The sequence below is a fragment of the Lepidochelys kempii genome, chromosome 4 (genome assembly GCF_965140265.1).
Source record: "Lepidochelys kempii isolate rLepKem1 chromosome 4, rLepKem1.hap2, whole genome shotgun sequence".
NCBI lineage: Eukaryota > Metazoa > Chordata > Testudines > Cheloniidae > Lepidochelys > Lepidochelys kempii.
In genome coordinates, this window is record NC_133259.1 from 80019617 (window position 1) to 80034042 (window position 14426).

General features: G+C 38.4%; 1 protein-coding gene across 4 annotated transcripts in view; it reads left to right on the top strand.

The window, feature by feature from the left end:
* SNX25 (sorting nexin 25) overlaps nucleotides 1-14061 on the top strand; it is a 148101-nt gene extending 134040 nt beyond the window's left edge. Inside the window, exons 15-19 of one of the 4 annotated variants that reach the window (XM_073341841.1) lie at nucleotides 3416-3533; nucleotides 6335-6401; nucleotides 9721-9902; nucleotides 12513-12613; nucleotides 13153-14061. In XM_073341841.1, the coding sequence (XP_073197942.1) occupies nucleotides 3416-3533; nucleotides 6335-6401; nucleotides 9721-9902; nucleotides 12513-12613; nucleotides 13153-13233 (549 nt within the window). In that variant the 3' untranslated portion in view covers nucleotides 13234-14061. The other 3 variants (XM_073341839.1, XM_073341840.1, XM_073341842.1) reach the window with 3 other exon arrangements.
* Nucleotides 14062-14426: the final 365 nt, after the last annotated feature.

A 14426-nucleotide genomic window follows, 5' to 3' on the forward strand; every position in this document is an offset into this window, starting at 1 on the left:
GGTGGATAAGGAATTGGTTAAAGGGGAGACTACAACAGGTCCTACTGAAAGGTGAATTGTCAGGCTGGAGGGAGGTTACCAGTGGAGTTCCTCAAAGATCGGTTTTGGGACCAATCTTATTTAATCTTTTTATTACTGACCTTGGCACAAAAAGTGGGAGTGTGCTAATAAAGTTTGCAGATGATACAAAGCTGGGAGGTATTGCCAATTTAGAGAAGGACAGGGATACCCTACAGGAGGATCTGGATGACCTTGTAAACTGGAGTAATAGTAATAGGATGAAATTTAATAGTGAGAAGTGTAAGGTCATGCATTTAGGGATTAATAACAAGACGCATCAATTAGAAGTAACGGAGGCGGAAAAGGACCTTGGAGTATTGGTTGATCATAGGATGACTATGAGCCGCCAATGTGCTATGACTGTGAAAAAAACTAATGCGGTCTTGGGATGCATCAGGAGAGGTACTTCCAGTAGGGATAAGGAAGTTTTAGTACCATTATTCAAGGCACTGGTGAGACCTCACCTGGAATACGGTGTGCAGTTCTGGTCTCCCATGTTTAAGAAGGATGAATTCAAACTGGAACAGGTACAGAGAAGGGCTATTAGGATGATCCGAGGAATGGAAAACTTGCCTTATGAAAGGAGGCTCAGGGAGCTTGGCTTGTTTAGCCTAACTAAAAGAAAGTTGAGGGGAGATATGATTGCTCTCTATAAATATATCAGAGGGATAAATACCAGAGAGGGAGAGGAATTATTTAAGCTCAGTACCAATGTGGACACAAGAACAAATGGATATAAACTGGCCACTAGGAAATTTAGACTAGAAATTAGATGAAGGTTTTTAACCATCAGAGGAGTGAAGTTTTGGAATAGCCTTCCAAGGGAAGCAGTGGGGGCAAAAGATCTATCTGGCTTTAAGATTAAACTCGATAAGTTTATGGAGGAGATGGTATGATGGGATAACATGGTTTTGGTAATTAAGTATTCATGGTAAATAGGCCCAATGGCCTGTGATAGGCTATTAGATGGGGTGAGATCCGAGTTACCCAGGAAAGAATTTTCTGTAGTATCTGGTTGATGAATCTTGCCCATATGCTCAGGGTTTAGCTGATCACCATATTTGGGGTCGGGAAGGAATTTTCCTCCGGGGCAGATTGGAAGAGGCCCTGGAGGTTTTTCGCCTTCCTCTGTAGCATGGGGCACGGGTCACTTGCTGGAGGATTCTCTGCTCCTTGAAGTCTTTAAACTACGATTTGAGGATTTCAATAGCACAGATATAGGTGTGAGGGTTTTTTTTGTAGGAGTGGTGGGTGAAATTCTGTGGCCTGCGTTGTGCAGGAGGTCAGACTAGATGATCATAATGGTCCCTTCTGACCTAAATATCTATGAATCTATGATTTGGAAGGGTCTCAGGAAGATCAAAGGCTTCAGAGGCACTATTTGCTCCATATGCTTGAGCTACTCTTATACTCCTCCTCAGCAGTTCATCCATGTTTCAACTTTTTGTAGGATTCCCTTTTGATTTTCTGGTAATTAAAGAGCTCCTGATGGAGCCATATTGGCCTCTTACTGTTCTTTCTTTCTATCTTTCCTTTGCACTGGGATAGTTTGCTGTTGTGCCTTTAATATTTTCTCCTTGAGAAACTGGTAGCCCTCCTGAATCCTTTTAGTCCTTAGATTTTCTTCCCCTGGGACCTTACCTACCAGTTCTCTGAGTTTGTTAAAGTCTGGTTTTTTTGAAGTCTATTTTCCATATTCTTCTTCTCTCACATCTTCCATCCTTTCCTTAGAATCATGAAACCTATCATTTCATGATCACTTTCACCCAAATTGACTTCTACCTTCAGATTTGCAACCAATTCCTGTTCATCAGAATCAACCAATTCCAATTTGCAACCAATTCCTGTTCATCAGAATCAAGTCTAAAATGGCTGTTTGCCTGGTTATTTCTTCCACTGTCTGAAACAAAAAGTTGTCCCCAATACACTCCAAGAACTTACTGGAACTTTTGTTTTTTGCCATATTACTTTTCCAACTGATATCTATGTAGTTAAAGCCTCACATTACTACCTGGTGATTTAGATATTTCTGTTATTTAATCTATAAATGCCCCATTCACCTGCTTTTTCTGATTTGGAGGCATATAGTAGACTCCTACCATGACATCACTGCTATTTTTTGTCCCTTTTATCTTTAGCCAGAGACTTTCAACTGGTCTGCCTCTCACCTCCCTCTGGACCTCAGGACAAGTATATATATTCTTGATGTATAATGCAACACCACCTCCCTTTTTACTCTTCCTGTCCTTCCTGAACAAGCTATACACCTCTTGACCAATATTCTAGTTATGAGACATTTCACACCAAGTCTCTGTAATGCCAGTTAAGTAATAATTTATTTTATGTACTAGCACTTCCAGTTCTTCCTGTTTATTCCCAGTACTCTATGCACTGGTTCCTCTTGCTGGCTTTCCTCAGTAGGGACATGCAGGCTGCATTCCCAGCAAGTTGAGACCAGGGCCTGGGTGGAAGTATTTCAGGGTCAAGGGGCAGGCAGAGGAAGAGCTAGCAGTGGTGTTGACAACAGGCTGTTTTCCTCCCATTGCAGGTCCTTCCTTGTAGATTACTTCCAAGTTAAGAAATAGGGAAAAAAAAACCCAGCATGCAGCCCTGCCTCCCTGCCCTCCTCCGCTGGTGAACTCAGCTGGCTAATTCCCTTAGTCTCCCAGCTACCTTCGTTTTACCAGCCTGTAAGATAGAAGGAAAGAATGATGGAAGGGGATGGAGAAAGCAGAACATAATTTTTTTCTTTATTCCTTTTCTTTTGTTTCAAAAAAGTTGAGGGAAGGCCATTGTGAATGGATCCCAGACCAGTGCTTCTGCCGAAACAGCCCAAGCTTTCAGCATATGCTACAGCTCAGCTATTGCTCAATGGCACAGTCTAGACATATTTGCTGTTATTTTACCTGAACAAACACCCATTAAACCTTGCTGAATGTTACATGTTCACTTGTTAAAAAAGAGTTTTTTCACTTTATTCCTTGATTTGTAATTTCTAGAGGAAATGTTCTCATTATGTAACTTTTTTCCATTCTAGGTCATTCCTCGGGTTCTTCAAATATGTTAGGCTAGGAATATTTCTCTTCATTACTGTTTTCAAAATGATATACTGGAGCTGTTTGAGATCTGTACTATTTATACAGCTTCTTGGAAAAGACTCCATACATTTAGAGTACATTTCTTAGCTATCAAGACCAAAACCAAATCATAGGAAAAACAGAATTATTAGTATTTTGCACCATTACAAATGAGAGGTGGTTTAGGTTCATGAACTAAGTAGTGGGAGGGAAATGAGCTCTAAAACTAATATCCCTTAACAACTCTCTTCCATACTGTACCTGTATTGCTCTTTTAGGAGGAGACAGAAGAGGATAGTGACCTGTCAGACAATGGAGATGATGTGGATGGTAAACGAGATGCTCTTGCTGAGCCGTGTTTCATGCTGATTGGAGAGATTTTTGAGCTGCGAGGAAGTAAGCTTTGAACTTGCTTGCTTATTAGTGGATTCTGTTGGTTAAGAAAAAAGCTAGGAAATATTGATTTTCAGATGTCAAAATGAATCACTGTTTTCCTACCATTTAAATGAGTGGAGATATTTTTGCAATGTAAAACACTGATTTCTTTGGAAATCAATGTTTTTTAATTTCTGACTCTTCTGGGGATAAGCTCCCAATCATAACATTGCAGTAACAATGCAACAGTTTGGGAGTTTTGCATTAAATATTTGTAAGCTTCACCTCAGTTTAAAAATGTTCTATATTTCCAAAACACAGGCAAAAATCAGAGTATGCTTTTGTGTCAGGATACTGCATTTTACAGTGAACTAATTCCAAGGAAAAGGAAAGTAGATGGTTTATCATATTGACATGCATGTGTCAAAGCAACATGACTTCCACATCCATTATAAAAAAAAGTGTCTTACTCCAAATATAACTAAAATACATAGTAGACTTGAAGCAACAAAATGATAGAATTAGGAACTCATTTGGTGCTGGATCTTTCATGCTTTGCATGTCTGAGTAATGGCTGCATGATCAGGTCCATGGACAGAAGCATCAAACAGAACTATTTTGTGTCCACTAGAAGATGCAACTGTATTTACACACATAGTATTTGCTTAAAAAAAATTTTGTTTTCAGAGCAACTATTCTAAAATATCACACCTTTCAAAATGCTGTAATTACATGCCCCAACCGGAGATCTTTGCAAATTCAGATCTTTCCCAAGACAGCCTTGTTAAGAGAGTGACAGTTTACTGAGGATTTGACAGTTAGGAGGGAATATTCAAATTGTTCCTTCAGTTATTCTTGATGACAAGAAGCTGCTTTTTTTCTTTTTGCAAATGTATCCAGAATGTCAGTGCCATTGATGAATACCAAATATCCTATTGTTAGATGTACAAGTGCAAAAAAAAGGCTTAGGAAGTAGTGCTGGGCCACAGTTAGTGTAAACGTTTAGGTTATATAGTCTTAAAAAAAGAAACCCTTCCAATAGGAACCAAAAATTAACAATGTAGATCTTTGCCTATATTTAAAAAGATATACAAAAATGGGAAATGGTTTAAAAATCATTATTTCTACTCCTTCCTATGATCTAAACTTGTCCTTGGCTATCTGCACAGAATAAAGAGAAGCATATCATTGGAATAATCACAGTTCATCCTTTCTATCAGAAGGAAGAAAAATCTAATTCTTCATTGGCTTTGATATTTGTAGTGTATAAATCCACTAGACATCATGTTCCAGAATATTAACTCTGTTTCTTCCTGTTCTTCTGTTTCTATAAATTGAAAACTTGAACTAGTGATTCCCATGTAGCATGGTTCTTTCAGTGTTATTACCAGTTATACCCAGGCTGTTTTTTCATATATCTTCTTCTTGGTAACATTTGATGTCCCTTATTTTTTATCTCTATTTGTGAACTTTCACTGTGTGGCCCCTGATAGGAAGGTGGCAAAGTTGAATCAAGTCATGCAAGGTCTAAGTGCAGTCGTAGGCCTTTGAGCGCTTCCATTGTTAGTCCTTGTTGGACAAGAGTAAACCACCATTGGGCTCAACATTGGCCTAATTCTTTCCCATTGAAGCCAATGGGAGTTTTACCACTAACTTCAGTAGACGAAAACTTAGGCCAACACTGACGACTACTGAACATCCCACACTGCGTTTTTCTTTTCTTGCTGGCCAAGTTGGGATAGTAGCAAAAGGTCCTTTATCAGACAACAAGCTACAGCATTCTTTTTCTGGCCAGTCTAGCTTTTGGGGGTCTCTGGGCAAGGAAAGCTCCCCTAGTTTAGTTCCAACATGATCAAATCATGAAAAAAAAATGACTAACGTAATGATTGAACCTAATGACCGGAAGATTCTAAATGCAAGGGAAAAAAGTAATTCTTGAACTTTGTTAATTGTGCTACTAATGCACATTTTGAAGAGACAGTCCCATTTGGCTAACTTACTCATTTCCTGTGCAGTTCACTTTCTGCAGAGGAGAACTTCTAGTTAATTGTTTGAGATGCAGATCAATAGAGAAAAGAAGTGACCAAATTTTGTGAGAAACTTGAATGGTTTCTATGATGTCCAGTTTGCTGAATGGGTTTTTAAGGCTTTTATTTCTCTTTTTAGTAGTGCAGGATAGCTGAAGCTTATTCAGAGGAAAAACTCACTGCATTTTCAGTCTACATATTTTTTCTATATAATAATTTCTTCTGCTGCCTTAATGATTTTTGAAAAATAAGGTGTCTCTCAGTACTTACAATATCAGTGCTTACACTATTGCAACCCACTGTGTTAGATATTTGTTTAATCGTTTATTAAAATGACAATGCTGAATTACAAACACTGTCCACAAAAGTCTCTTGTATTCCATGAACTCTGGGCAGCAAGCTACATTAGAGCTGGACGTGAACCACAACAGTAGCTCTTAATATGTGGCTGGGACTTAATCTCTAGTTGAAATGGAAATGCTACTGTCAGACACAGCAAGAACAAACATCCCAAATCTAAAAGAAGTGTGTTATTTCTTGCAGTCCCAGTGCAGTCATCTTTATTCTTTCTAGAAAGTTGAAGGAGCTAGTAAAGTAACCCAAAAATAACCGCATAGCAGGACAGACAGGAAAAAAAATCAGAAGTGAAAGAACTATGGATGTAAAGCTTGGAAAGTGAAACATTAATACAGATAATAGTAGATAAATGTATTGTAGTTTCTGTGTCATGATTGTGGAACCTAGAGAGTTACTGAATGTCTGGTCTTTATTTTCTTTCCTTTTTCATTATTCTAGTGTTTAAGTGGGTCAGAAAGACACTAATTGCACTAGTACAAGTCACTTTTGGAAGAACTATCAACAAGTAAGTAGCAGTTAAACTTTAACTCTGATTCTGGAATCATTGCTATATGAATAACTAACTGAAAGCAGACTATTTAAAATATCTATTGACATTCTGTTCATATAGTTAAGGCTCGGCCATTGTTGTCTTACTACAATTTAAAATTAAGTTTATTCTCATGTTGATCAGAGGGGAATCTAACACAGACGTACAAAATGGATCAAGAAGGGGCTCCCAAGGACCCAGGTTTAAATGAATGAAATCGGAGGGCCAGGGACCAGTCATCCCACCTCCTTCTCTGGCTGGCCAATGGGTGGGTAGTGTCTCTAGAAGAATAGGGTCCACCCTGCATTCCCCCAGCATGGGCTTTCTTCCTCCCCCTTTCTGCTGGGGCTGTCCCAATCACTGCTGGTCCCATCAAGTTTCCCATCCATTGAGGCAGGTGTGTGGCATTATGGTTCTGCTCCTATAATCTGTACCACAGTTCTGAAATCAAGATTGTTTCACAGGGATTTGCCATCTGTGGAATTAAATTAAAAAAGAACAAATATATTTCATTGGTGAGAAATGGGCGTGCTATAAAAATTGTCTGCTACTTTTTCCTTAAGAGTGAATTAGCACCTCACAGTTTATCAGATGCTATCCTGTAATTTCTGAAGGAGTTAAACATTATGCTGGTTTGAATGGCTTTTATTTTCTTAGTCTATCTGCTTTTCTTACGAACCCACAACATTTTCCCTAGATCTAAAACCTAGATTTTTGTTTTAAGCTGTTTCATTGTACAAGAGACTGTAAATTTACCTTAGTGACAGAAACCATTTTAAGTAGACAGTATGAGTGTGATTTATTTGTAAGGTAAAATAGCAATATATCATTACTCCTGTGCAAGCCAAAATGTCAGTTTTTCATTTGCATGGTTTACGACTCCAAGAAGACTTTTCCATGTTGTCATGAGGTTTAGGCCTGCAAAACGTGGCCATCACAGAGCTGGGTAAAAAGCTGGAAATCTCCTCATGAAAATTGTTGTGGAAAAACTTGTCCTTTCTTGGTTAAAAAAATGATAACTAATATAGCTCTTCTGCCAGGTGCAAAGGCCTGTAGTAAAATAGTTATTCGACAGAGCAGAAATTTGGTATCAAGGAATCTTGGTTTTTCCTTCCCACGGATCTTTGCTTGGTTTCATCATCAGAGCAGGCTCTAGAAAAGCATTTTAAAACTACTTCTTAAAATGAAACATAATTTGTTACTCTGCACTGTCATAAACTTTTGAAGCTTGAACACTATGTTTAAATGTCTGTTATCCTGTTGGTTTGCGAAAAGGTGTTGGCATAAAGCCAGCAGAAGGAACACAAGCAGATGGGTTTGAGTATTGGGAGTCTGCCTGAGTTATGGCAGCCTCCTGAGCTGCTTTGTTGGGTCACAGCTTTGCTTGGAATCTCTTTGGTACTGCATGCTGGGCCCCCATCACTGGTACACCACCTGCGCCAGGGCTTGACAGATGGTCCTCCAGAAGGCAGCCTTATGACAGTCTTCCACAGTCATTTTGCTGGGGGAATCCCCCCTAGACAGACTGTGTCACTTTGTCACTGTACCTGTAAAGGGCTAGAGATGGGGTAAGGATTTTACCCTAAATATTTCTTCAATAATTACTTGTCTGTGTAAGCAATTGCTGTAGTGGCTAAGGGATTTTAGGCAATAATGAATAGAAGGGAGGTAGTCCATGGGCTGCTCTCTTTTTTAGATGTGACCCACATTATGAACAAGTTGAAGAACGCCTGATGTGACTTCTATATAAACCTGGAGTCATTCTGAAAGTCAATGGGAGTTGAGTGACTAGCTCCCATTTGTGCCTCTGATAATCTCCCCCTAATCTCTGAAGGCCATAACTCCATATTAAAGATGAAGGTGGTTGCAATCTGCTCCACCTAATGCTAATTACATGTGCTCCTCAGGATACTGGCAAATTACCATTTTGGAAAAGCTTGAGCACTTGGCGTTTGTATTATAACCTGTAATTCTTCTTGGGGAAAACCTCCAAAAGTAAATCAAACCAAATATTTGTAATAATCAAAATGGCTGTAATGTGTTTCCATGTCAGTGTATGGTAACTCTTATTTGTAAGTGAAAAATCTACTCACTGACAAATAAATTGGGCTCTTTGTCATGTTGGTTTTACCCTATTGGATAATGTTTTCCATTAGAAAATGGAGGACAGCTATGATAATGATAATTTCAAAAGTCTGTAAACATCAGTTATTTCTGCAATACTTTCACCCAGGTGAAAGATCACTGAGAATCTGACAAAGCAATATTTTACCTTATTTTAGCTATGATGCTGTCATACAGGTAGGTAACACATCCCAGAAATCAAATAACAGTACAGGGTGGTCCCATCATCCTTTCAGCAGCTGAAGTCGCACATGCCAGAATTGCTTTAACAGCCTCCCACAGACATTATCGAATGGAAAATCGGAGAAGAAATTATTGGAAATGTTATGGTTGAGCCCTGATAGACTAATGGCCTTTGACAACAGCTACTTACTGAGGTTTAAATTGAATTTTTTCCCCTTGTATGTTCACATAATGCAAATAGGTAGCAAGAAAAACCTTACCCCTGAGAGAGTGCACACTTTGAATGGGGTTTGGTTTTGTTGTTGGGTTTTTTTGCTCATGCATTTGTTTGTTTTTAAGTATTTAAACTGTGTTCTGATTTTTAAATTGTGGTGTTGTAGCAAAGCAGTTAGTATGGTAGGTCATTGCTCTGGAGCTGGTTGTATATCCCAGAACTTGAGTTCTTTAAGCAAAGAGTGCTCGAGATGATGCAATTAGCCACAGGAGGAGGTGACCAGCTTGATCAGTCACCCTGGTTACAGCACTGCCTGTGAAAGAGCTTCCTGGGTACATTTCTAGAAAAGCTTCATCCTATTTTATCCAGCTGGAACATATGCCCATACTGTCAGGTTGTGGTTCCCAACTACCATTTTACTTCTCAGTGTAGCTCATCACCCTCCTCTGCTTTTCCCGAGCAGCAGTGAGCCTTTGTACATGGCCCCACAGTGTGCTGCTACCGTCCACTCCTTTAAATGGGTGTGTTCCTTAATTGCATTGAGTTCCATCTTCTTCACATCCCAGGAGCATACATTTGGAGCAACCCAAGCCACGTTTCCAGTAAGAGTGCACATAGCTGACTAGGAAGTGGGGGGCACTGGTCAAATCATCTGATATCATAGGCTGATAAACCGGCACCATTTTATGAAGTTGGTCATGTCTTCCACCATTTGTCTGTGTAAAATCTAAACTATTAATTATGACACGTTCCCCTTTAAATTTCTTTTTAAAGACAAATACGTGACACCGTAAGCTGGATATTCAGCGAGCCAATGCTTGTTTACTACATCAGTGTATTCCGAGATGCTTTCTGGCCAAATGGAAAATCAGCAGCCCCAACAAGATCCAAAAGCGAAGAGCAAAGTCAGGAGACAAAACAGAGAGCGCAGCAAAAACTACTTGAAAACATTCCAGGTGAGAACATCAGCGTTTCTCTACATAACCACATATGAAAGAAGTGAACGTTAAACCTACATTTTTCTTTTTACAGTTTAGATCGTACCTTCTAATGTTGAAAACAGGCACAATCTTGATCCCAGCCCTTATCCTTAGTGCCTCTGACAAGTAAATTGCAGCACTGTTCAGTGCAGAATGGGACTTCTATGCCCATGTCTAACATAATTAAAAAACTGGTAGCAAAGTCAGTAGAATCTGACTCTTCTCTTCTGGCTGAGATTTCAGAACCAGCTTCTCCCACCTCACAGTCTATCCTCATATTTGATTTTTATCTCTACGCTTCAAACAACACTGTTTTTAGTTTGAACCCTTTCATGAGGGTGTTAGATAAATTTTAGTGACTGTTCCCAGTCATTCCTTAGTGTCTCATTTGACCTTTGAAACTAACTAGATGATGATCATTTTTAGAATAAGATAGTAAAGCTAATCCAATTTAAATAAAGTTAAAAAAAAAAGGCAAAAAACCCCCCAATACTTACGTGATTTGGGGGCATCAAATTGTGCACATAGCTGGCATATGTACCTGTGTGAACTTCTTCCTGTTGTCCTTGTCTGTAAGATGAGAGTTTACGTAACTTTTTTCCAGTGTAGACTACAACAATTTAGGGATAGAACCAGGAAAATAACTGAGAATTCCCATCTCTCAGTCCCATGTTCTAACCACTTCTGAGGAGCTTAACTGAATACACTAAGCTTTTCCTACAGATTACATCTCTTTTGCATTCAGTCAAATCAGAGAACATTGTCGGCCAAAATTTTCATACTCTGATTTACAAGCCTCGATATGGATTTAGGAGCCTAACCTAAGTGGCCTGATTTTTTAGAAGTGCTGATCGCCCATCAGATCTCTTTAGCTTTATTTTGTAGATGTGGTCTCAGCACACTGAAGCTGAGCCACATGTTCCTGGCTAGATTCTAACTGCTGTTAATATAGTTCCAGGAAAGCTTAGCTTGGCACAGGTCTCCCAGAGCAGTGTTCTTCAGAGGCAATCTATTCAGAAAACTCCTTTAGTGACAAATAACCTCATTCTCCCCCTCCCTCCGCCCCCCATTTATACTATGCTGAGAATGTTCTTCAGTTATTTGGAGGTTGTCTCTACACTGTTGTTGTTGTGCCACACATACAGCATGCCAGTATCATTTGGCTGTAGGAATAACCCCTACAGACTGATGCTCTTCCGTGTCTAGTGGTCATAAAACACCCATTCCTGAAATTTTCTTTCTTATTGTTTCAGTATTCCTCTTTATCGGTGGAACAGGTAGCACTGCCTGCTAAGATTGCCAGATACTTCCCATTATAACACTGTGATTTCAGTTGCTTATTATTCTGCCAAACTTTAACCATGTGGTCATAGGCAACCCTAATTCTGGCATTTCATAACTTCTGAGTGCTTAATTTTGCAACCTTAACATTCAGTTAATGTTTTGGTGTGTAATTAGTGTGTACTAAAATCAGGAGAATTTTTTGTTCAAGTTTGTGACCATCCAAAGAAGCCGAATATCTGGGAATATACAAATAATAAGCATATAGTTTTCTGCCAGAAAAACATGTTATAACTAGTGACTAGGAAATTAATAGTAAATCAGCTGATAATTGTGAAGGTAGATTTCAAATTTTAGCCTAATATAACTTAAATACCCTACTAGCTGATCTACCCAGCACCTGGATAGAGCAGGTTTAAATTACATATTTGATGCTTCACTAAACTTTGTTATACACACACTTTTGAGTAATTTTTAATTTGTGTTCAACAGGCAAAACACAACACAAGGTGTGCATGGAAAATATTTGATATATAGTATAAAGCACATCATACTAGGCGTTTGGTACATTATACATACTTGGCTTAACTAGAATAGTCAATCATAGCTTCTTCATGAAAAACACAGGATGTCTAGGAGCTTAATTTTTCTGTAGCAAAATGGAATGTGCTGCATGTTGCTAATGGTCAACCAAGAAAGCCCTAGTTTTTCCTTCCTAATAAGACTTAATTCAAATTGTAAATAATTCATCTAGAAATTTATCACTGCTCTGTTTATTTGGAGATATGTAGGCTTTTTAATTTAGAGAGGCAAAACTCTGAGATCACGTCTCTCCCCTCAAATCACTTGTTCAGATTATCAGAAACTGATATTTTCAACTAATTTTACTAACTGTATCGCTTACCTACTCATGTTGTGTATGTGAATATTTGAATAATACATGAGAATACAGGCCTAATGCTCTGCACTGCTAAACACCTAATATGCCCAGTATATCTTTGGTAATAGCACTCAGAGGGTGTTGCCAAAACAGCGTAAACAAAATTCTGATTTTAAAGGTCTTTGACGCAGATGCTTAAGCATATGCCTAATTTTAAGCATGTGAGTAGTCTCATTCATTGGCAGCTCATATGTTTTAAGTTAAACATGTGCTTAAGTTTTTTGCTTAATAGGAGCTTGAATTTATAATTCTAACCCCCTGTCATGGTATGTGGTGTCTTCTGGTGCACTTGCCATTAAGTAATTGTAAGCAGATATGGTTTATCAACATCAGGATGAAAATACAACCTAAAATGTTTGTTGCAGATACTCTACAGAGCCTTGTTGGACAACAAAATGCCCGTCATGGGATAATCAAAGTGTTCAATGCACTGCAAGAAACTAGAGCCAATAAGCATCTACTCTATGTGAGTAACCAGAATATTATCTGTGAATTTTATTATTCTAAGTACTGAACTAATGGCTCAGTATTCTAACCTTTCAGACTGATTTTTTCCTTGTGTTTTTACAGTGCCTGGCACAATGGGGTCCTGATCCATCACTGGGTCTCTTAGGTGCTATGACAATAAAAATAATTGGTAGGCTCAGAAATGTCAATATGCCTAGAAACAAGAAGTTGTTTTCTTGCAGAGCTTTCTTACACTTAGAAGGTTTTTCAAAGCTTTTAAGGATTTCTTTCCCACTAAAGGGAAGTTGTAAAAATCTGCATTTACATTGTCATTTAGACTTTCTAATTTTGCATATTGAACAGGTGTTTAAAAAATCAGTTTTGGGGTGCTGCATGATGATATTGGCACATGGGAAATTAATGATAGTCCCATGCAGGGTGGACTAGATGAACCAGGTGATCCTATTATTTGTGATTATCTGAACATCTCAGAAAGGAGGTAGAAATTCTTATTTGCTGTTTACATTAATCTTAGTAGTTTTCCTTTTCTTTTTTCAGGTCTTGTTGGAACTGCTGCTAACTGAACTGTGTCCTGAGCTAAGAATTCATTTAGAGCAGCTTAAAGCTGCTCATGTTTGAATCTGCACAAGTGAACCACTAGAGAAATGTCTGTGTAATAATAGACATGAAACTTATCTTCCTCTTTTCCACAGAGGGCTGACTGAGGACTATTGAGTATTTTTTAGTTTTCTTTCTCCAGTTTTATGTGAAGTAAACAGACTTGAAAAGATCTGATGCTGTAGTAGGGTAGAAAAACAATGCTGCGTAGTTGCCAGCTTTATTTAAATTGTTCTATTTGAATACTTTTTGGTTTAAAATACAGACTGAAATATAAATGTTAATATAAGTTGTAAGAATCTAGAAAATATTTTAAACGTTTATCAAAAATGAAGTTTTGCTTAATAGTGGTAAACTAATGAATGTTGTACAGTTAATTTCCTCATTGAGGATTTGAACACTCCTTTATTGTGTATTGAAGAGCCTTGTTGTGCAATACTTCAGGTAAAGTTATTGTGAACATTTTATCTATTTTATTTTTACCAAATTTGAAGCATTTGTAAGCAATAAATAACAAAGTGGATTATGGTTGTCAGGATTCCTTCCCCACTCTAAACTCTAGGGTACAGATGTGGGGACCCGCATGAAAGACCCCCTAAGCTTATTCTTACCAGCTTAAGTTAAAAACTTCCCCAAGGTACAAACTTTGCCTTGTCCTTGAACAGTATGCTGCCACCACCAAGCGTTTTAAACAAAGAACAGGGAAAGAGACCACTTGGAGACATCTTCCCCTCAAGCCCTACACACCCCCTTTCCTGGGGAGGCTTGAGAATAATATCCTAGCCAATTGGTTACAGAATCATCAAAGACCCAAACCCCTGGATCTTGAAACAATGGAAAAATCAGTCAGGTTCTTAAAAGAAGGATTTTAGTTAAAAAAAAAAAGGTAAAAATCATCTCTGTAAAATCAGGATGGAAAATACTTTACAGGGTATTCAGATTCAAAACACAGAGGATCCCCCTCTGGGCAAAACCTTAAAGTTACAGAAAACAGGAATAAACCTCCCTCTTAACACAGGGAAAATTCATATAAAACAAAAGATAAACTAATCCGCCTTGTCTGATTTACCTATACTGGTTGCAATATTGGAGTCTTGGATTAGGATGGGTTGGAGAAGATGGATTTCTGTGGCCTCTCTCAGTCCCAAGAGAGAACAAAATGTAAACAAAGAGCACAAACAAAAGCCTTCCCCCACCCCAAGATTTGAAAGTAT